The 23,992-nt window shown below is 36.9% G+C and overlaps 1 protein-coding gene across 2 annotated transcripts; it reads right to left on the bottom strand.

The window, feature by feature from the left end:
* Positions 1 to 5,691: 5,691 nt before the first annotated feature.
* Positions 5,692 to 21,250, bottom strand: LOC107783582 (folate-biopterin transporter 1, chloroplastic-like). Of its 2 annotated transcripts, none has more exons than XM_075229574.1 (9): positions 20,924 to 21,250; positions 19,136 to 19,365; positions 18,678 to 18,742; positions 18,435 to 18,597; positions 9,632 to 9,780; positions 9,287 to 9,532; positions 9,032 to 9,200; positions 8,834 to 8,926; positions 5,692 to 6,218 (listed from the first exon to the last, which is right to left on the bottom strand). In XM_075229574.1, the coding sequence occupies exons 1-9, from the start codon at positions 21,180 to 21,182 to the stop codon at positions 6,063 to 6,065; spliced, it is 1,530 nt and encodes a 509-aa protein (XP_075085675.1). In that variant the 5' UTR covers positions 21,183 to 21,250; the 3' UTR covers positions 5,692 to 6,062. The 2 variants fall into 2 exon arrangements, with proteins under 2 accessions (XP_075085675.1, XP_075085674.1); XM_075229573.1 differs by having other exon boundaries at positions 5,692 to 6,356; positions 20,924 to 21,247.
* Positions 21,251 to 23,992: the final 2,742 nt, after the last annotated feature.

A 23,992-nucleotide genomic window follows, 5' to 3' on the forward strand; every position in this document is an offset into this window, starting at 1 on the left:
GATCAGAATCTTATTATTGTTAGGTAATAGGTAGGCTTCAAGTAATTGGCTAGAAACTGGTATTATAGATATACATCTCCTTTTTTCCTAATTATAATAGGTTCTCCTACTCAAGAACTTTTTGGTATTAAAAGTGGTGCAATGATTGGAGTGGAGAGTCTAACAACTATTCGAACTTCCAACTTCCAACTTCCCCATCTCCCCATGTGACAGCCTTTGGGATGTTGGCTGAGGACAAAACAATGAAGAAAAGCAAAAACTAACAAGCAGAAAGACAATCAGCCACTTATATTTCACTCAAAAGAATTCATTTTTTATCTAAAGTCCTTATGTTTGTGCATCAGCCACATGGAGGAACAATAAGAAATCTAACATTATGATAAGTTGGTGTAAGTAGTAGTAAACCCACTATTCTCCTTTGGTTGCTAGTGAAACTTATAAAAGTGTCATATATAGTGTTAATTGTGTCTCGATCGATGTAATTAGTAATCTTTCTATCACAAATGCACCTCAATTACAATTTAATTGTGTGTCTCCATGAATTACAGCAACAATAACAACTACACCTCAATCACAAGTTAATTGAAGATTTTATATATCCAACATTTTCCTATCCTTTTCATGTTGTGGGGCAAGGAAGGGAAAATTGTGTTTCATGTTCAAGCCATCAACATATGGTAGGAAGGCATAAATGGAAACTGCATATGATGAGGAATCATAGAAAAGGTGAGAGGAACCCAATTGGAAATTGGAAAAGAATTTGTGGGGCAAGTGCTAAAGTAGAAAAAAAGAGAGGAAATGGACTCTTGTGGATTACTTCTTACTTAAAGACTGAAAAGAACAAAGAGCCATTGGGTTTGAATTGAATTTGGTGGAAAGTATTGGGCCTTTTCAGATGTGACTACACCAATCGTAATTGTTTTGTTTTTGTACCAACCTTTTGAGGCCCACCCCATGTGAACTTCTATCAGTTTGTCACGTGATAGGTTTCTTGTAGAAAATCTCCTTTATCATAATATATACTGGAGGACTCAATTTTATTTTATTTTGTTTTAATTTAGTTTTCGAAGAATTCGATTTTGAGAAATAAGTTTTAGAAAAATATTTCTTTGAGGAATTTTACTTTTGTATAGCATTTGTGAACTTATTGCTTATGTTTGGTTTCTTTTCAATTTTAGAAAAATACTTTGGTTTACTTTTTAAAATACAAAGTCAGGTTTAGAAGCAAACCCAATGTTTTCTGCAATCAAAAAATTTCCGAAAACCTTCTAAATTCAAACGGGACCCAGTAACATTTCACTAAATAGTTTTGGGATTTTTTCCTTCCTATACAATATTTGAAACTTATTTACTAAAATTGTCCTAATTTTGTATATTACCCGTCCCAAACAAGGATTACTTACAAATTATATACATTCCACCTTAAAAGGCTCCCAATCCATTATTAGTACATTAAATTAGGGGATTCTTTGCTTGAAAAAATGCATAACTGAAGGGAACAATGGTGTTAACCACGTTTGAGTATCTGATGGTGGCAATAGCAGCTCCGTCATCGGAAAAGTGTAGGCCCAAAGTATACAAATCCTAGATCGTGCTGAGTTGTTGGAATAACTTGAGTGATTGGCAAAATTGGCTTGATCAAGTGGGCCATGAGCCTCGAAACGATAAACTTTAGCTACAAAATGCCTGAACCAGTCACAAATTAAATTTGGTATTGAACTCTTTGAAGGTGATTGGCTTTTTCCGTTGAATGGCTCAGTTGAAGCATTGTACTACTGTCCAAAGTTGGATGAAATGAGTTGGATGAAAATTCTCCTCGACGATGAGCAGTAAAAAGTTTTTTGTATTCAGGTGTTTGACACTCCACCATTGACAGCCATTAAAAAGCTTTAAAACTTTGAATTCGAATTTTGGGTTTTCAAAAACCATTATTTGTTTGGATCGGGTGTTGTTTGCAAACAATTGGAAATATTGTTTAGAGTTTATATCTCAATTTTGAGGGTGTTTGGTGAAAAATGCACTTAATTTTGGCTGAATTTCAGATAGAAGAAGAAGAAGAAGAAGAAGAAGAAGAAGAAGAAGAAGAAGAAGAAGAAGAAGAAGAAGAAGAAGAAGAAGAAGAAGAAGAAGAAGAAGAAGAACGCATGACATACCATATACTTACGAAATTATAGTAAAGCTGTAGTATAATTATATGTAAATTGTATTCTGTTGTAGTTATATATATATATTTTTTTTATTTGAATGTTGTATGAAGGTTGAAAAATAGTTGTATAATATATGAATCGTTGTATAAAATCTGTATTGAAATTATCAATACTATCTTTTTGCATAAAATTGTTAATATGTATCAAAATTGTATTAAGAGAGAAAGTTTTGATTGGAATTTTAGAGAGGAAGAAACACACACCACATATAATTGAGATGAGAATTTTAGAGAGGAAGAAACACACACAAAATCAAGTCTAGTCTTTATCAAACACCCTTAAAATTGAGATATAAACTCCAAACAATATTCCCAATTGTTTGCAACAACATCCAATCCAAACAAATAATGGTTTTTAAAAACCCAAATTCGAATTCAAAGCTTTATAATGGCTGTCAATAGTGGAGAGTCAAACACCTTAAAAATTTATTGATTGACAATTTCAATTTGAACACCAATTGTGCAACATTAAAGGAAATTACTACCTTAGCTCCTGCTTGCTCAATGTTCCGTTCATATCTTTATCAAGAGCAAGAAACATGTCTGCATAATTCATATAAGCATATATCTTAAGGAAGGCAGAAGAGAACGAATACCCAGAAAAATAAAATTAAACAAAAGAGAAAAACACACACGCAGAGAGAGAGAGAGAGAGAGAGAGAGAGAGAGAGAGAGAGAGAGAGAGAGAGAGAGAGAGAACATGAGGGAGAGAGAATAAGGATGGGAAATAATTGATTTCTTATTCATTTCCTAATATAAAGGGATGCTCATTTAATTCCTAAAGTGTATATAATTGGTAAATTGTATATGCCTATATAATTAAATTAAAACTTGAGTAGGGGGACTAATAAAGTTTCAAATAGTGAATAGGAAGATAAAAATCCCCTTTCTAAAGGAAGGAAAACCAAATTAAGGTATAATGCTTCTATTTTAAGATAGAGCTGTCAACATGACCAGGCAAGCCAGCCCATGTGCACTTTGGAACTTGACGGGCTGGGCTAGTTTAAATGACCTTTGGAATGGTTAACCCCGACCTCCGTGGGCCACAAGCTGGGCCAACACACTATTTTTAAAAATTATTTCACAATTTATTTAACATTTAAATTATAATCTAAAAATGCAAACACATTAACATGTACAAGATAATATTACATAGTGTTGCTAACCAATTTGCAAGTCTATAATTAAATTAATACTTATTATGTACACCAATATCCCATGCTTTTGATTTTTAATAATGCCCATCATGTAGGGGGTCTTCATATTGGTTTTGCTAGTTTTAGTACAATTTTAGCTTTCATGTGGTGTCTTCTTATTGATTTGCTGGTCTTAGCACAAGTTTTCTAGTTTTTAATTCAAGTTTGTCTTCTCTTTTTAGTATTTTTAGTTCCTTATTTTTTCTAGTTATTATATTTTTCTAAATACTTTTTTATTGAAAACTACCAGCTATGTTCATTTATAAGTAGCTTATTACAAAAATTGGCCAATTCATAAAATATTACTAATATTAGCCAAATATTATCAATATTAGCTAAATATTATCAATATTAGCCAATTAGCTATTTGTAGCAAAAAAATCAAATTTTTGCTTTCTTTTGAATGTGTGTTATTAGAATAGATTGGGTACATCTTAAGAAGCTTGAATCGGAGTTTTGGGATTATTTGGTGTAGTTTTGAGGTGGTTTGAATTGAGAATTCGAAGTAGAAGATGAACACGAAAAAAATTGTGTATTACATATGTATCATATTTGTATCAAATGTGTATCACATTTATATCCATGTATACATATGTGTGTGAGATACATGCGTGATACATGTGTCGCAGAAAAATTTTTTGAACTCGATTTTAACTACGAATGTTGATACCAAATCACCTCCAATCTTCTCAAATTTTGTATATTGACTTATCTATATGTTTGCAATGAATTTCAACCATAGTCATTGAAAAGGTCTTTTTTTCTTAGGTTTTAGAATCTTGTGTATATATTTTTTTTGTATTTCATCACCTTGTTTGCTATCTCATCCATGAATTTTCTTTTCCGTTTTGCATCTAATGTTGCTGATCACGCTTAAAAATATAGAAAGAGATCTTTGCGTGTGATTCTTGGAGAAAAAGAACCTTGTTTATTTGATTTTTTAATTTTTATATATGCTTGACTAACTTTGATAAATCTATGGTTAATGACTAAGGTTGGTAAGTCAGGACTTATTTGGGCACGTGCCGGGCTGGCCTAGCCTCGATCAAGCCTCACGACCGTGGGCTTACTTGGATAAAAGAGCCTCGTTCTTAAATAAACTTAAACAATCTTCCAACCTTATCAAACCATGAGCTGGGCTAAATCAACCCAGCGGAACAAGCCTATATTGACAGCTCTAGTATTTGATAGTTCGAACATTTTTTCATTTGTCGTCAATAATACTTTACCTTATATACCTTTTTAACATAAGCTTTTACTTTTTCTTTCTTTTGGAAAACCAGACAACCAACATGATGTCCTCGGCATAAGTTAGACATGATGTTAGAAATGCTTATACAAGTAAGTATAAGCAATAACTACACTTAAGGATCTTAACATTTCATATTCTGTAAAACCTTCCATGTATTTCTTTCCATTTTTCATTTCGAAATTTATAGAAGAAACCCACTAAATCAAATTTGTGCAAAACCAGATAAAGTTTTTATTTTTTACATTTCTATCAAAATTGATGAGTTAATTCGTTCACCAATCCTCAACAACAACAACAACAACAACAAATCCAGTATTTTCACCAATCCTCATTCGCAGTATATTCCAATATGGATTATAGAGAAGTTGACTTTGACCTTCATTGAAAAGCTTAAGGGCGAAAAATTGGTGGGGTGCATTGAAGTTATCCTAAAAAGGAAAAGAAAAAAAAGTTCATACTGACAAGATTCTATAGTAAAGCTCAAACCTAGACTGCAGTTTACTTGTTGAGAGAGAAAAAAGTAAATTATAAAAGATTCAACCTTTTGCGTTATTTGTGAATTTAATAACCAAATAAGTAATGAAAAAAGTTGTCGAGATTTTTAATAATAGAACTTTCCCCCAAATTATCACAACAACAACAACAACAACAAACGATGGTAGTGTGTAAGCAGACCTTAAAAGTAGAAAGGGTAGTGTGTACCTTCCCCAAATTAAGCCTAGAAAAAGTTTAAAAAGTTGAGGAAGATGGTTCGTTTTATTTTAAAGTTTCCTACTTCAGGTTCTTTTTGCCATATTAGTTCCCCCGCACTCCCGGTCCTCATTGTGGCTAGTACACCGTGTCAACCCATCTTGCCTTTTGCTTTCAGATAAAGGTATACAGAAAAGATTTTTTCCTTTTCCTTTACTTTGATAAACGTATATACATTTTTCACCAACTTCTTGACACCAAGATAGATAAAGTAACAAGCAAATTCAAAGAGTACATTTATTAACTAGAAGCTAGAAGCTATTGGCTTACTATACCAACAGTAAGTATTCCCATATGGAACAGTCAATGTTATAAATAGTTCAATGCCTTTTGGCAAAGATTTGATCATCAAATGCCAAAAGTTAGTCAATTTCTCAATGGGAATTCAAGACTTACAAGTTACAAGACCATCCAGCATTACATACGTTAAGGATCAACAAGGCTCACGACCTATCTCGCCCTTTACTCAATATCTCGAAACAAATAAAGATCACTAGTCCCTTAAGCTTTTTCTGTGGGGATTATGAATTCACATAACTCATGTGTTTAGTCATTCGATATTAGTATTTGTATTTACATGTGTATTCTCTCCTATTGTTTTCTCAAAAAGCTGTAGCAAAAGCTTAGCCAGATTCAGGATGACACAGAAGGCAAGAATTCAATTAGATTTCATCTCTATATCGGTATTTTCTTTTGTATCCGGTTCATCATCAGGAAGAAGACCAAGCAAGGGCAAAGGCAATAGGGAGCTGAGATTGCAGAGAACTATCAGAAAAGCCAAGTTGTCAAACCTGTCCTTGGTGACACCAAATACCTGCGTTAGACCGGCACCAATTAGACCACCAAGGACACTCCCTCCATTGGATATGGACATAAGGGTTGCGAAAAGAGTTGCTTCCATTCCTTGTGGACATATTCTAGCAGCCAGTACTAGAACAGGCATGAAAGATGCCTGAAACAGGTAAGTAGTTAGATGATGCGTGTTGCCAGAATACTCTAAATTCTATATTAGAATATAGAAGTTTACCCATTCAATTTCAGTTTACATCTATACTAATAAATAATGCAGGAGTACTTTAGACTAAAAATGGCACTTCATCGGCCAAGTTTTCCCTTGCGAGAAAAACTCACGTTTCTCTGCTCCTCCATCAGATAAGCAATCTCATCAAAGGGCAATTTTTTATGCAATCACTCATTTGCGAAGATTACCTGTTGCTATCTTCTTACAATTCGTATATGAAGTGCCTCAAGAAGGTGATTCACCAAAATTCAAACAGAACACCCATGTTTCCTCCATTACTCTTATCAGATAACCATTCTCTAAACGCACCGAAAAATCTATTATTAAAACAATTTTAGTGTTCTATAAAAAGCCATACACTATTTTTATTTGTTCTCTCACATGCATCAAGCACATAGTCTGGCTCAGTAGATGTGGTGAAACTTCCTCCTTCGTACTTTAACTTCTGTTTTGAGAATTCTAAAAACCATTACTTTTACCATTCATCTTTGGGTGTCCAGCTTGGTACATGAAATTGATACTTCTGGTATGTATTAAATGTTTCACAGTGCCAGTGACACAAGATTGCTCCTGGCTTTTTCATTCAGATTTCTGTTTCATGCTTTAGATTGAGCTTCAACTATGTTCTTTAGTAGTTTATATTGATCCAGATATCAAATAAAAGACTGAGAAACAAATGTAAAGAAAGATTCAAACAAATAGAAAAGCTCTAAAACATCAATAAAATTTCCACCAAGAAAATTTTAACGGAAGTGAAAGAGTATCTCAAGTATCTGGAAGTTTTATGTAACTGGGTTCGGATAATTTGTTGGCTGTGGTTTTCATGATATTTACAACTTCACATTTTTTATTTGTTTCTCCCTATACTGGTGGCGTTTGTTTCAGAAACAGGTGGAACTTTTTTTTTTTTGGGTTGTAAAAAACGAAAAAAAATTGGTATGTGTTTTAAAAAACACCACTTTGAGAAAAGCCTTTTTTTGGCTGCAAAAACTGAAAGATTTTTAAAATTGTTTTCAACCAAACAGAGAAAAGTTCTTCAGTCTTTGCAAAAACTGAAAAGTACTCCAGAGGTGTCTTGCAGTTTATAGTTTTTCCGTTTCTGCAAAAACTGAAAATCTTTTCTCAATATGGTGTTCGGTGAAAAAAGATTTCAAAAGCAAATGAAAAAAAAATTCAGAGAATGTTTTCAACACCTTCTGGAAACAAATGCCAGGATACATGCAAGATCTTAAGGGTTTTTTGCCTTCAAAAACTTAAGCTCTTTTCCTTAAGGTAAAATTCGTGTAGAGATATTTTAATCTCATTCAGGTAACTTCCATTCAACCACCCACAAATGCATGCTACTTTGAAACAGTTTATCCTAACACAACCTGAACAAGAAGACAGAATACAAATTGAAAACTAATGTTATACAAAAACTCAAGGAAAAAGCATACATGTGAAGGAATCAAAGCATCCAACACGAATCTTAAAACTAGGGGTGAAGTATCCCAAAATCTTTTATAAACCCCTTGAAATGCCTTTCTATATCCAATGTGGGAGAATATATAACTCAACAATCTCCCGCATAGGTAACACGATTTTGTGTTCCCAGTAAATTTAATGTGGATTGACGGGGCTGAGAATATTCTTGCCAAAGGTTGCTCTAATACCATGTAAAAGAAATTGAAAATCTAACACAAAACCTTAAGGTAATAATAGAGTAGCCAAGACCTTGATAAATCTCTTTAAATGCCCTTTTATACTCGAGACTATATAATTCAACAGTAGAGATATAGTTTTTATAAAATAGAACCTTAATGAAGAGCTACGTTCTACTTTATCAAAACTCATGCTGGCCAAAGAAAATCTAGTTTTACATGACATAGCAGTCCTAAATACACCGTTCTAAATTCATATCATTTACCTGAAATTAGCATCCCGAAGAATTACTGTATAGTTTATGTGCAAGTATATTTTTACAAATTTTAATTGTCTTTATGGCTGCTATAGTTATTAATTGGAATGTAGACCTAATTGGAATCCATTAGACACCCTACATACATGAAAAATTACTTGATCACTGTCATTATGTCCCAGTTCAATTGTTTCAATGAAAGAAGAAAAAAACTCTTCAAGTTCTTGTTTTTCATTAGACAAATACATCTATGTAGGTAGGTTCGGTGAGTTTCTTGCAAGTCGCAAGTTAGCCATTATATCCTTCAATTATTTTGTGTGCCTGCGCTGCATCTTTATATGATTAGTACTCTTTTCTTAAGTTATGCTTTTCAGATTTCGAACTAAGCAAGATTGAGCTTCAGAATGTTTTTACTCTATATATTACTATGCGTTCAGAAAAAATATGAATTAGATCAACCAAATATGAACGGATTCTCAAGTGTCGAACCAAGTACAAGAAAAAAGATTACCTGACCCAGAACAGTTATAATCAAGGAATCCCCAATAGCAAACCACTCATCACTAATGCCAAACTGCCGGTTCAATCCAGTCACCAGCAGAACCTAATACAAAACCATCATACTTTGAAGTAAATCAAGGCCACCATGACCCCAAAACAGAAGAAAAATCATAAATCTTAAGTAGAAAAGATGTGTTGGGACAAGTACCTGGGTCATCCCAAGAGCTGTACCAATGAGAGTCATTACGAGGAATATTTTCCTTAAAGGAACTTTCTTCAAAAAACCATTATAAAGCCCCACACCAATAAGTGATGCAACTGAAGTGACAAGCTTAACACGTCCAAGGAATTCAGGAGTGAAACCAAGTTTGTTTGTCCTACAATCAGAACAAAATTCTGTTAGAACTAGTAGCTTTCATGTATGTTTACATTAATTAAAATTTAAACCTGAAACTGAGCATACGTGAAGTAAAACATAGCAGAATCTGACTGTGGTGTTGCCTGCCATAAGAAAATAAATAGGGTGGGAAGTAGAACGCTAGGCTGCTTAACAGTTCCCCATAACTGCATAAAATTGTTTTTTGAGCTCTCGATGAAGCCATTGCCTAAAGAAACTCCCCTTGCTGGGCCTCGTACAGGCTGCTCTTTCACAAGTACAGATACTGCAGATGTTATGAGAGGAAGTAATGATGTTGCACCAAAAACAAACCTGGAGGAACCAAAAATATTTAGACTAACCCATCCGGACCATTACTACTCACAAGACCACACTCACATAATATTTAGAAAGAGTGACCAAGTATCATACCTCACACCGTAAGCATCCACAAGGGAGCCACTAAAGTAGGCACTCACAATTCCTCCAAATGCCGAAGAACCCCAGCACAATGACTGAAGAGATCCTGACATGCTTTGAGACTCACCACGTGCCCTCTCAACAACCATGGAATCTACAACCTACATGATTGCTCAATTATATATGCCAGAAGAATGTGGTGGAAAGATACCAGCTACAGGAAGAGGAGCATTACAAAGAAGCAAAAAATCAACTCAGATTCATTTGGCCAGTAACTCCTTTTCTATGAACAAGCGTAACAGCAAAAAATCAAGTCCAATAATTTTTTTGGAATGGTTTTTTTTTTTTTTTTTTTTTTTTTTTGGAAATGACAAGTCCAACAATTCCCAAGTGGCATTAATATTTTCAAGATTTAACACAAGGATCGGTTGATATGTTGCAGCCTGTTCATGGCAGTGGGTGGAGAAAAAAGTTCATCCACAATACATTAGTGACCCGATAATTTCACTAACATGTCCAACAAAGAATATACAGTTCATCCACACTACATTATACAACTCTTGGATTTGCATAAAAAGTCGATAGTGGTCAACTGTTCAATTTCAAACTAATGAAGGCTTACTCTAAAATAAGTTCTTATGCCCCCACCCTTTTTTTATGACCGTGGTGTCTGGGCAAAGCTTGTGCACACCTGCGCTATTCCATTGGGTACCTACTCCCTCCTACCAGCACAAGTACCGTGTAACTCTACCCACCAAGAATTAGGCAAATGGGAAGAAATCACCTAGTATTTTTTGCCTCCGCTGAGATTTGACCTGAGACCTCACTATTCTTATGGCCTTTCTTTTTCTTTTTTAAACAAAAAGGAGCTGCAACATCACAACTACATTATGGTTGATGTGCTGTGAAACTACAGCACATTTGATATCATTTGCATAAGTGTTTACTATTCTTTAAGCATATTTTGTGTCGTTTTTTATAATAATTGTTGTGCTGTAGGGATTTTGAGGCTAAATGGTAAAAACAAGCAAAAATGCATGAAGTGTCCCAGATTTAATGACATATGGATCTTATCTTGAAGGCACTGGACACAAGTGAAATGCAGATGAAAGCTGAGAGGAAGGAAACTGAAAGGTTGAGATAGGGAACATGCGGACCGTACATTCATCGTCTGTTGAGAGCCCAAAAGTCCTGAAAGTTGTCCAATTGAAGGTTGGCACGGAGTGCATTCCACGTGTGGACCGCATCCCAAACACCAGTTGAAGATCTTGAAAGTCAAAATTCTGAAGATTGACATGCGGAGCAAAGATGCGGGCTGCACATTCCACATGCGGACCGCATCCCAAATGCTTGTTGAGGATCCTGACATTCTGAAGATTGACATGCAAAGCCAAGATGCGCATGGTATATTCCACATGCGGACCGCATCTCAAACACTTATTGAAGATCCTGAAAATCAACAGTCTGAAGACCGACATGCGACTCCAAGATGCGGACCGCAAGTCAAGATGTGGATGAAAGTAAGCCCTAGTTTCAACATGTAAAGGCCAAACTCCGACATGCAGACCGCATGTTCGATACGCGCTCAAGAGACGGTCCGCATGTGACACTGCGGGGGCATTTTTGACATAATTATTGTCGCGTTTTTGGACCATTATAAATAGTATAGTTGGGGTTTTTGTGGGGGTGTTTGGTCTGAAAAGTGTCCCTCTTGGAAGATTGAATACACCATTCCTTTGAAGCTTTTGAGAAGAAGATTCCTTTACTTTCTCCGCTATAAGATTTTAATGCTTAGTGTTGTTATTCTAATTGTCATGAGTAGCTAATTTTATTACTAAGGTTGTGGAACCAATAATGGGTGTAATATTAATGTGTTTTTACCATTGAATATACATATAATGGGTTGTTGATTTCTATTCATCTTCTCTTTCTTCATTTATGGTTGGTAGTGGCAACAATTAACCTATGCCATTTTATTTAATGGGTCAGGGTTTGGTAAAAGTAAATAGCAAGAACTCAAGGCTTTAAACCTTATTTAATAGTAATCATTTAAGGAATAAGAGGATTCTACTTGCCATAAATTGGTCACTCTTATTTGTAACTCTTTTGTATTTGGGAAAATCATAAAGAGGAGATTCTACCAAACTATTGAAAAATATTGGGTAGTCACTTAAAAATTCCCATTGGAAATATATCATATTAACACCTATAGCATTATACTCCATTAAAGGGGACACAACCTTGGTTTCTTAATCCAAATAGTTAGATCTTTTAACAAAATAGTGTCTCTTAAATAGATTAGCAATATCAAACTCTTTTCAAACTAACGGGAAAGAATTACGACCATAGTGAAGTACCACACTAGTAAAGTAAACTTTTCACGCCTATTCTCTATGAGATTCGACCACAATTTAGTTGGGTTATTATATTTGACATCGACCGCCTTACACCATTTATATAGGTGTAATTTGAGTGTATCAAATTTTGGCATCGTTACCGAGGAATACGACTTTGAAATTACTAATTAGAGTGCACTGTACTTGAAGCCTTTATTCTATTCTATCACACTTTATTTGCCTTGTTTTGTGAGATTAGGCAAGCAAGGGTGACCCTGACAATGTGTTTGCGAATATGGATCAAATTGTTGAGGATGTGAATGTCATTGTCCCTCCGAGAGTTGATGTGACTACCTTCAAGGTGGACGTCAGTCTCTACACAATACTAAAGGCTGAGGGGTTCTTTCGGAACTCTACCGATGACCCAAATCAACATCTCAAAAAATTCTTGGGCGTATGCACATTGCACAAGCAAAACTATGCGTCAGATAATGCATTTGAGGTTGAGAGTCTTCAAATACACTCTAGCTAGCGAGACAAGAACATGGCTTCACAATCTACCTCAAAACTCCATCCGTAGTTGGGGCGAGCTAGTGCATGTCTTCCTCGGGAAATGGATTCCACCAAGCAAGAGGGCGGAACTCCAAGACAATTTTTTTCAGGGGGAACAACTTCATGAAGCTTGGGTGAGATTCAAGCAATACTTGGTACGATCACAAAATCATGGGTTTCTGAAGAACATCTTGTTTGAGAAATTCTACAAGGTTTTGGATCCCATGAACCAATTTGTAGCTAACAGTGCGGCGGCCAATGGGTCTTTCATGGATAACATTTGCGGTAATCACCCAAATCCTTGACTGGGTCGCCAAACATAATCAAGAATGGCATTCGAGCGACATGGATGGTGGTGTTTCATATGAGTCCCCTTTTTTACCACTATCGCAAGGAAAATTAAGAGAGAGATAAAGTGATTACCGGTCTTGCTACCAATATGAACGTTTTGACAAAAATATTCACGAAAAGCCAAACAAAGAAGGCGAATGTTGGGGAAGAAGTACAATCGGTGCCGAACTTTAACTATCAAAATCAAGAAGCCCAATACCAAGAATACCCTCCAAAAGAATATGAGGAAGTGATTTATGTCAACAATTCTTAAGGAGGGTATCAAAGAGAAAATTAGGGTTGGGGCAAAAGAATCAATGGAGACCTAACCCGCAAGGGCAACGTACCCAACAATGGCGAAACGACCAAGGTAATCTGAATCAAGAAAATTGGAACAATAACAACAACTTTAGAATCAGAGCTTAAATCCCTATGTTCCACCGAAAGGCCAATATTCTAACTCTCAACATTATCAAGTTAGTTCCAAATTGGAGAAAATGCTTGAAAGGGGTTTGCAAAACCAAGAGAATTCCGACATTTCAATCAAGAACATGGCCGAACTTGTGAGTTCTCACACCACTTCTATTCATAAATTGGAGTTGCAAATGAGAGATCTTTCAAGAGAGAAAAATCGAAAGCAAAAAAGCACACTTCCAAGTGATACAATTGCGAATCTAAAGGGTAATGGGGTGGCCAAACATTTTATTGCATAGCTAATACAACTCGAAGTGGGACACTACTTTAAAATGAGAGAAAGAAAGTGATTGAAGTGAAAGATGTTGAAAAAGAAGAAAAGGCACATGTAAAAGGTGCCTATTGTTGTTGAAGTTGGAAGAGTTCCGCAAAAAGCTTATGTTCAAGATGTGGGCAATCACAAAGGAGAGGAAATTAGAGTTGAAAAGTAAGACCAAGTCACCGAGTTGGAACTCCTTCAAGATCTTTTTGTCAAGAAAGTGCTTCATCCTCTCCTTGTACATGGCTGCACTCTCATAAGCTTGGAATCGAAACTCATACATCTCATTGAGGTGAGATATTCTCAAATTAGCCATTTCGTTCTATTCAAGGTTCAACTTCTTCAATGTTCACATAGCTTTATGCTCCAGCTCAACTGGCGCAAATGATATGCCTTACCAAAAACCAATCGGTAAAGTGAAGTCCCAATAGGAGTCTTGAACGTTGTCCTATATGCCCAAAGAGCGTCATCTAATTTCCTCGACCAATCGGTCCTATTTGCATTAACCGTTTTGGCTAGGATGCTCTTGAATTCTTGATTTGAGACTTCAACTTGGCCACTCGTTTGAAGATGGTATAGAGTGGTCACTTTGTGCTTTACACCATAAATCTCTACCAACCCCGCAAAGGCCTTGTTGCAAAAATGAGCTCCATCATCACTAAGGGATGTTTTTCTTTAAGAAGGCCGTCACACTCCTCGCTTCATTATTTGGCAAAGTTGCCGCTTCAACCCATTTCGATACATAGCCTACGTGCACCAAGATGTATGTCATGCCATACGAGCTCACAAAGGGACCCATAAAGTCGATCCCCACACATCAAATATTTTCACCTCCATTACAAAGTTCAAAGGCATCTCATGCCTTTTGGAAATCGACCCTTGCCTTTGGCATTGGTCACATGATTTTGCCATCAAATTGGCATCCTGATAAATGGTTGGTCAATAGTAGCCACTCAAGAACTTTCGCCGTCGTCCAATTTCCACCATAATGACCCCCAACCGGAGAGCTATGGTATGCCTTGAGCATAGGCATCACCTTGTCTTCGGGGACACAACGCCTAATGATGTCGGCGCATATTCGAAACAAATAGGGCTCTTCCCAATAATATTGCCTATACTCCCTAAAAAGCTTCTTCTTTTGATAAGATTCTATTTCGTCAACACCAACCAAGAACTTAGCGATATCGGTAATACCATGGGCTAAAGTATTAGATAATGCCAAGAGTTGCTCACCCGAGAAAGCATCATTAATCTCAAGTTCTCCATTTGGTCTCCTCGCTTCCTCAAGTCTAGATAGATGATCCGCAACTTGGTTCTTTGTGCCTTCTCGATCCTGACTCCAAAGTCAAATTCTTATTCTTGCAATAAAAGAACCCATCTAATCAACATTGGCTTGGCGTCCTTCTTTGCCATAAAATAACTGAGAACGGCATGATTCGTGAAGACTATCACCTTTGACCCCAAACAAGTATGTTCGAAACTTTTCAAAGGCATAGACAATGGCAAGCAACTCTTGCTCGGTCACCGTATAATTTATTTGCGCTCCATTGAGGGTTTTGCTAGCATAATAAATGAGGTGCAAAATTTTATTGTGCCTTTGGCGAAGCACCGCCCAATAGCACTCCTCTAGCATCACACATAAGTTCGAAGGGACGAGATCAATCAGGAGTAATAATAATGGGCGTCGTGGTGAGCTTTTCTTTCAACTCTTCAAATGCTTTGAGGCTCTTCTCATCAAACACAAACATTGCATCTTTTTCAAGAAGCTTGCCATGGGGTTTGCAATTTTTGAGAAGTCTTTGATGAATCACCGATAGAATCCGGCATTGCCCAAAGAAACTTCTAACACCCTTGGAAATAATCTCGATTTTGGCTCGATCAACCTCGATACCCCTCTTGGAAATCTTGTGACCAAGGACATTTCCCTCATCCACCATAAAGTGGTATTTCTCCCAATTAGCATAAGGTTGATTACTTCAATCTTTTAAGGACTTGAGATCAAAATTATCAAGGCAATCTTCAAATGAATTACCAACCACGGAGAAGTCGTCCATTAACACCTTCAAGAAGTCTTCCACCACATCCAAGAAGATAAAATCATGCACCTTTGAAATGTGGTTGGGCATTGCATAACCCAAACAACATTCTAATGAAGGCAAAGGTCCAATATGGACAAGTGAATGTTGTCTTCTCTTAATCCGCCAAAGTTATGTTGATTTGATTGTAGCCGAAATATCCATCCAACAAGCAGTAAAATGACCTTCATGCTAGCCGATCAAGCATTTGACCAATAAAAGGTATAGGAAATGATTTTTGGAAGCGACTCCATTAAGCTTCTGGTAATCCAGGCACACCCTCCATCGGGTTACTATCCTTATTGGGATGAGTTCATTTTTGTCATTTTGTACCATAATTATGCCTCTTTTCTTTAGAACACATAGTACCAGACTCACTCACGGGCTATTCGCAATGGGGTTGACAACCTCGGCATCCAACCATTTGATGATTTCTTTCTTCACCACCTCTTGCATGGAGGGACTCAACCTCTTTTGGTGCTCCACACTCGGCTTGCTATCCTCTTCAAGTTGAATCTTATGCTCACAAATACCGGAGAGAATCCCCCGAATATCCGCTATTGCCCCACCGATAGCCCTTTAAAATTTCTAATAATCGCTTGACATGCACATCACTCAACAAAGAAGAAACAATTACGGGTAAAGTATAATTAAGGCCAAGAAATTCATACCTCAAGTGTGGTGGTAGTGGTTTGAGCTCAAGTTGTGGTGGCTCAACAATTGATGGATTGGCGAGAGGAGTGACCCATTTTCTCTAAGTCAAGAGAAAGCTTCTTTGATTTGTAGGTGTACGAACCTAACCCTTCAAGTGCATTCACAGTCTCCGCAAACCCTTCTATATACCAGTGATTAAAAAAGCGCTCGCTTCCTCGCTTTAAGCGAGAAGCGATGCGAAGCGACTCAGTGCCCGCTTCACATGGGTGAAGCGACTCAGGTATAAAAAAGCGACTGCTTCCCACTAAAAAGCAAGAAGCGACCAAGCGATGCGATGCGATGCGAAAGAAGCGACCGCTTCTTTGTTTTAAAACAGACCCAGGCTATTTAATTAAAAACAAAATTGTTATGTCTTTTATTAAACGAACAACAGCGACTAGGGTTTTAAAGTAGAGCATCTGAGAGCATTACACTAGGGTTCTTCTTCTTCTTCAACTTCAAGTTCAAGTCTTCAACAGCAACAGGTATGTTCTGATTTTCCTCTTCTTCTTCTTCTTTCACTGTTTCAATGTCCAAATAGCAGCGAAATACTGGAGAATTTTTTTTTTTACCTTCGGTTCTTTCTCAAAATTAATGTCAATCCTTGGGTTCTTCTTTCTTTGCCCAGTTTTTCTCAGAATTTTCTATGCAGTATTTATTTTAATTTTTTTTTAAAAAATTCCGCTTCACTTCAAAAAAGCGAGAGTTTTGCTTCTCGCTTTAAGCGAAATGGGGGTTGTCGCTTTTCCTCGCTTCACGCTCTTCACAACACTGCTATATACCATCAAAGTTCACCAAGATTGCCGCCAATGCTTCAATGAGGCATTCTTCTACCATTTCCATCTCAACCACATCGACAACATGAAGGGGAGCTTTGGCGTAATTGGTAAAGTTGCTGCCATGTGATCAGGAGATCACGGGTTCGAGCCGTGAAAACAGCCTCTTGCAAAAAATGCAGGGTAAGACTGCGTACAATCTGGCCCTTTCCCCAAACCCCGCGCATAGCGGGAGCTTAGTGCACCGGGCTACCCTACCACATCAACAACATCAATCATCAAGATGCTCTCATATGCACTTGGTAGCTTCATGCCTTTGCTCGCTTGAAAAGTCACCTCTTCATTATTCACCTGGAATTTAATTTTATTTTTCTCTAAGTCCATAAGTGCTCTTCCAGTTGCAAGGAGTGTTCTTCCCATAATGATGGGGATTTCCTTATCTACCCCACAATCAAGGATGACAAAGTCGATGCGAAGAAGCACTTGCCCACTCGCACAAGCACATCAATGGTTAGTTCAGGAGAAACGCCAACAACATTTGTGGAGAGCAATCACATGATTTTGCAAATTCAAAATTTTTGAAGAGGTAGTGCTCAGAATGAAAGAAGAACAGATACTTGCAGTGCAGCAGTGCTGTAATGGTCATTTAGTGTGGCTAGCTAGCACTGTCTAACTAGGTTAAGCTTAAGGGAGTGTTTCCAAAATTATAAGCAGGTCCTTAGACTACTTCCAGTTTGAAATTCCCAAAACCACAAAGGACAAATGAATGTTTCCTTTCGTTCTCCTCATTTCTTCTAAGAACAAGCAATGAAAACTCGGAAATGATAAGGGATACAACAAACAATAAGAGATAAAAATTTAAAAGCCGAGTAGTTGTGTACTACCTATTGACACATATTTGACACGCCAATGAACTCTAGACAACCTTTCTGAACTTTTGAGACATCCATTATCATACTAGTTTGATAAGTTCTTCTCTCGAATGAGTTGTTGAAAACTTAGAACATATTAGGGTACAACTGAGTCTCTGATCTTACCTACATCCCTATTGCCAAGGTTGCAATTAAGGATTTCCTTCAATATTTCAAAAGACAAAACAAACTTTAAGCTACGCTCATGTATAACTAGCAAGAATTCTTTATTAATGCAATGAAATACCTGCAGGAACAAAAATGAGAGCATAACGAGTACTCAACTAAAGGTCAAAAGCCAAACAGATTGTCATCAACCTTCGGATCAGTTAAAAAGTATAACTATGCAAAGAACATAACAACATTAGTATGAATTTATTGAAACTAACTAGAAACAAAAGGAACTTACAACGTCTGAGAAAGCGACGGAAAGAGAACCAATAAGTATGGAGAAGGCAGCACTATACTTGCTATCAACGAAGGTGGCCATCAAAAACCATGAGAATGCCCCAAGGAGCCCTGAGAGTACCAAGTATGATCTCCTCCGATATCCAAAGAGAGGGAAGGAATCGCTACACGGGAAAAACTCATTTATTGAAATCTTTCATTAAATAGATAGAAGGATAAGGATGAAAGGATAATTGATACCAACCTGATGAACCCATACAATGGTTTTACGAGCCACGGCAATGATGAGAAACCAGATATGATAGCTGTCTAGTCAGTCACATATAAACTTGTCAGTTTGTGTACTCAACAAAAATGGTGAGGGGAGAAGTGAGAAGAAACGTGTAAAGAGGTTTTCCTTTTAAATGTGCAAGAAGGTGGACGCTTTCGGATAATCACAAAGGATAGTTTAATTGAAAAAGAAGGAATAACTGATGGCAGTCTAAGTTCGAGAGAGAATTGTATTTCAAAAAACTGAATCTGTAGTCTAAATTCTGTAACAACTCATAATTCAGTATGACAAAGTTAGGTATCCAAATTTAGAAAAAACAGCAAGCCTCTGATGAAGAAACCTCTGCAGTTTGAATCTGATGAAGATGATTTTGTTAAACTAGGGAAGATTAAAAAACAACGGAAACAAATTACCCTATCAAGATGACATACCTCTGCAGGATCTAGGTGTAGGTCATCTTTCAAGTAAAAGCTAACAGCAAGCCTAGAAAGTCCCAGGACGCCTTGAACAAAATATACCATAGCAACAGCAATGTTATCTGGGGTTAGATCCACTCCAAAGCAACTGATTGAACGAAGAGAATATTTGTTCTTGTGAGGCACAGTTTTATTGGACAAGACAGAATCTTCTTGGACAGTGGTTGTCGGCTGATCCCCCTTTCCTGCATATGATCATATTGGAGAATGTAAAATATGAGTGAGACAGCCAAAAAGAACAACCACACAAACAAAATAGTAGAAAAGGAGCTCACATAAGCCACCATGTATGAGCATGAGGGTGCTAAATCCATGATGAGATTCTTGAAACATTTTTCTTGACAACCTACTGAATACTAAGCACCAAAAGCGGAAATGACGTATAAGAGCAATTTCTCGCTCATAGAAGGGCAGGTTATATTTAGGAAATTTTCCAAAAAGAGTCTAAACTAAAGAGATTAAGATCTGCTAAATTATACTGAAAACTATACATAGTACATACGTGGGAGGCTATGAAATTGCTAGCTTTAGTCTAAGGTGCACTGGCTCTCTCAGCTATGATCAGACGTGGATATCCCTGATGATTGAACATCATGAGCCATGAGGTACAATCCACTCTCTACTATAAATTATCCTCTGAAGAATCCTTTTCCAAGGAAGATTATTTAAAATCTCCAATATGACAATCATATGCTCCCTCTAACTTAAAGCTCCAGTTTCATTTAATCCATCCTATAATGCTTTCTAGGTCTTGTGTTAAACTATTTCCTCACAGTGCATGCCAACTCACTCTTCCCTGATTTGCACAAATAACAATGTAGAAATGGACCACACTTTAATCTATTGTTATTACAATAACAACAACAATCCAGTATAATTCCACTAGTGGGGTCCGGAGAGAGTAGTGTGTACGCAGACCTTACCCCTACCTCTACACCTACCCTGGGGTAGAGAGGCTAATCTATTGTTATTAGTACCAAGGAAATCTTATTACAAGTTCCTTCCTGTGAGCTTTGGCACAACGGTAAAAGTTACTGCCGAGTGACCAAGAAGTCACGGATTCAAGCCGCGGAATCAGCCTCTTGCAAAAATACAAGGTAAGGCTGCGTACAGAAAACTCAATGTGCTTTGGCCATTCCCTTGACCCTGCGCATAGCGAAAGCTTAGTGTACTGTGCTGCCCTTCTTATTTCTTCCACTGAGCAACCCCTTTGAATGATACACGCATAAGAATGTTATCCAAACAATTCGAATTGAATCAACACTGTGCTCCTACTACTTCAGATGCACTAAATGATTAATATTAACTTTGGAAATACATACCATGACTACATGGTTTTACAGCAAGACCTTATTAATCAGGTACGGAATATTAACAAACAGTAAAACTTCAATTGCCTGCTATCCCAACTCGAAACTATAACTATCAACAATCACACACTCGAACCTGATTTATACATTCAGAAGCTGTTAACTCGCTCTATTTGCTTTCCTTGATTTCAGAGAAAAAAAAAGGCTTAAAAGAAAAGCTAATAACTTTTTATTTGATTTTTCATAATTCTACTAAGCAAAATGTGGAATAAAGTATATTCGATAAGAGGATTCAATCCAGCCAGTTAAGGAGTGAGGTATAGTTGATAAATTGAGTTAACTAAAAATAAATTAACATAAAAATGAGGTAATTAAAATTGAAATTAATCACATCCACATCATTAAATCATTTTTATGATTGTAAGTAACTCACGGTTTCTAGAATCTAGCAACGGTTCAGTCTCGAGATCTCGCCGGGTGGAAGCTGCCGGAATCTGAACTGAGACTGACATTTTGGAGTCTGGTGGCTCGAAAGGCGGTTTCCGGCGGGAGGAGCCGGCGGCGATGGTGAAGGAAGGCGGTTTCCGGCGGCGAAAACAAGAGAGGAGTGGAGAGAGGGAGAGGAAGGGGAAAAGAGGATTAACGGAGGGCAAAATTGAGAATGAGATTGAATTGGTAGTTATTGTACCCATTTTTTAAATTTATGAAAAGTGCTTCGATTCGTACAGTCTTGTCTGATGTTTTTTAATTGAGAAATTATAAAATGAGCACACAGCCGCACACTTTATAAGCACTTTTAACGACTACAAATGTAGCAACGAATAACATGATCCGCGTCCAGTCCAAATGTCGGAATTGCCCCTGATTAGCTTCACCGCGATTTCTTCGCCACTTATCCATTTCCTTGGGCTTCGACAATAGAAATATATCCATTTCCTTCTGCCAAATAATCTTATGAGGAAGTGGGAAAATTGAACAAATGGGATCATTTAAGGCAGTTGCTTAAATTGTCTCTGTTTAAAAACTTTATGAAAAAATAATAATCTGACAGGTCATAAGTTTTACAAACCAATCATAACTTTTCCACAAGTTATATTGGAGGAATGAAATATAATATTTTTACAAGTTATGTCAGGTGAGCCATAACTTTGTTACAAATAATTCACAAAAATTATGACGGATTAGCAAAACTTATTTTGTTCTCAAGTTATGATGAGCAATCATAACTTTGATATAAATTGTTCACAAAATTCTACTGGATTGACAAAATTTGCATGTGTTGTTTAATTGTTCACAATTTATATAAGAATGATAAAATTTAGCTTTATCCCCATTCCACCTTTTATTAAATTGATTGTTTATTGGTAAACCTTCTGTATTCTAGAATAGTGAATTTAGTTGCGTTTCACGCGGGTATGAAAGATATTTCATCTTAAAGGTATAAAATTACTGTAAAAAAAATAACTTTTTATCGTTGATAAGCAAATAAATTGTCACGACCCGAAATCACAACCGTACGACCCGAAATAACTTTTTAACAGTTTAAAAGCAGAACGGTAACAATAATAACTAACGATTGGTAAAAACTAAAATACATATGATAAATCCATAAATACCACAGTCTATACTAATCCCAGAAATCCGGTGTCACGAATACATGAGTGTCTAGAATACTACAAACATGGTCTGAAATGAAATACAATACTGTCTGAAACTAGAATAACAACAAAACAAGATAGAAGAGGACTTCAGAGACCGCAGACGCCAAGCAGCTCTACCTCAAGTCTCCAGGCAAGTTAATCCGAGCGAACTCCTTTACGCACCGCTAGGATCAACATCGGGATCTACACAAGAAGTGCAGAAATATAGTATGAGTACAACACACCTCATGTACTCTGTAAGTGTCGAGCCTAACTTCGATGAAATAGTGACGAGGCTATAATAAGACACTCATAATAAACCTGTACGAATAACAATGACAAAATACGAAAATATAGATAAAGCAGTGAACTCATAAAAACGGATCCGAGTGTAAATTACCAGAGGCCCCCAGAATAATATGATCTCAAATCTCATATCATAGTACCGAGAAAAAACTCTACAACTACTAATAGCTACAGCACACCATACTCTGTTGCGGCTCGCAACCCAATCCCAATAATTATCAAAATACTTATTGTCGCGTGCAGCCTGATCCCAACATTTATCATAATATCTGTTGCGGTGTGCAATCCGATCCCAATATCATATCATATTATTATCTGTTGCGGCGTACAATCCGATCCTAATATCAATTCATTATAATATTATTGTGGCGCGCAACCCGTTCCCAATATTAATGCATAAATATAAACAACTCAACACAACCAATGGCAGAATCTCAACACGAAAGGGAAATACAACGTACAAAACATCGACAGTACAAACGGAGGATAACCATAAGACAATAAAGGCGAGTAAAATATAAAATAATGAAGTTATACAATTAATTCAGGTAGGAACATATAGCACCTAAACAAATATTGAGCGAGAAATGAATAAATCAAACAAGTAGCAATTACTGAAGCTTTATGGTTTCTGGTGTGGTCGCATCTGCGGTGGGCTTGGCCGCAGATGCGGAGTCGTATGTGCGACTGAAGGATCACAAAAGCGAAGAAGGAAGCTCTAGGGGAAGTCCGCAATTGCAGACCTTAGACTGTAGAAGCGGAGCCGCAGGTGCGACCAGGTATGCACATGTGTGAAAGATGGCTTGACCAGGGGAGCTTCACAAATTCGCGTGTGTTTACCCTAAAAATGGATAACAATTGAATTTGTATTGTGGTTTTAAGGATACGTGATTTTACTTAGCACAAACTGAGCAAAAACGTAAATTGATATTGAAATTGGCAGTAAATAGAAATTAAATCAAACCAAACGAATCAAGTAGACTTGGCCATCGAATTTGATCACCCTTGAACCAAATGGAGATTTGGTTGATACAAGAATACAATAACAGAGTAAAAAACCAAACAATTATCTCATTGGAAAGTATGAACAAAGTGACAGAGTATTGAGAGCTTAAGAAAAAGAGAGTATATTGCTTTATGTAACATGGATGTGTTCTCCTTTACAAATGATCAGGCCTCTTTTATATAGTAGGGGAGTCCTACTCTTGGTACAATTCTAAATACAGTAAGAAATCCCATGATTGGCTAATTAATCGGCCTCTTCTTGATACGTGCCATGATTTTCGCATTGATCTTCGCCCGATTACGGATATTTCGTATTTCCGTTATTCGACCCAGTAATCTTCCCTCGAACTCCATCTTATTCGGTCTCGATCTTGGTCGATCTCAATCTTGGCCGGTTTCGGTTTGGTCGGTCTCGATCTTAATTGGTCTCAAAGTCTCGAGCTTAATCGGTCTCAAGGTTTCGAGCTTGACAACCTATGTCCGCACCATAGGTTGATATAAATAGAAGCCGATCCTTCACTTATCATGCTCCAACCTCGATCAGTCACACA

This window comes from Nicotiana tabacum, chromosome 14 (genome assembly GCF_000715075.1).
Source record: "Nicotiana tabacum cultivar K326 chromosome 14, ASM71507v2, whole genome shotgun sequence".
Taxonomy (NCBI): Eukaryota; Viridiplantae; Streptophyta; class Magnoliopsida; order Solanales; family Solanaceae; genus Nicotiana; species Nicotiana tabacum.

Coding starts and splice junctions, on each gene's coding strand:
- LOC107783582 (XM_075229573.1), bottom strand. CDS start 21,182: ATGGGTACAATAACTACCAATTCAATCTCATTCTCAATTTTGCCCTCC. Junction 9,201..9,286: donor TCTGCTATGTTTTACTTCAC/GTATGCTCAGTT, acceptor TTCTGATTGTAG/GACAAACAAACTTGGTTTCA. Junction 6,357..8,833: donor TTATAACTGTTCTGGGTCAG/GTAATCTTTTTT, acceptor TACCTGTTTCAG/GCATCTTTCATGCCTGTTCT.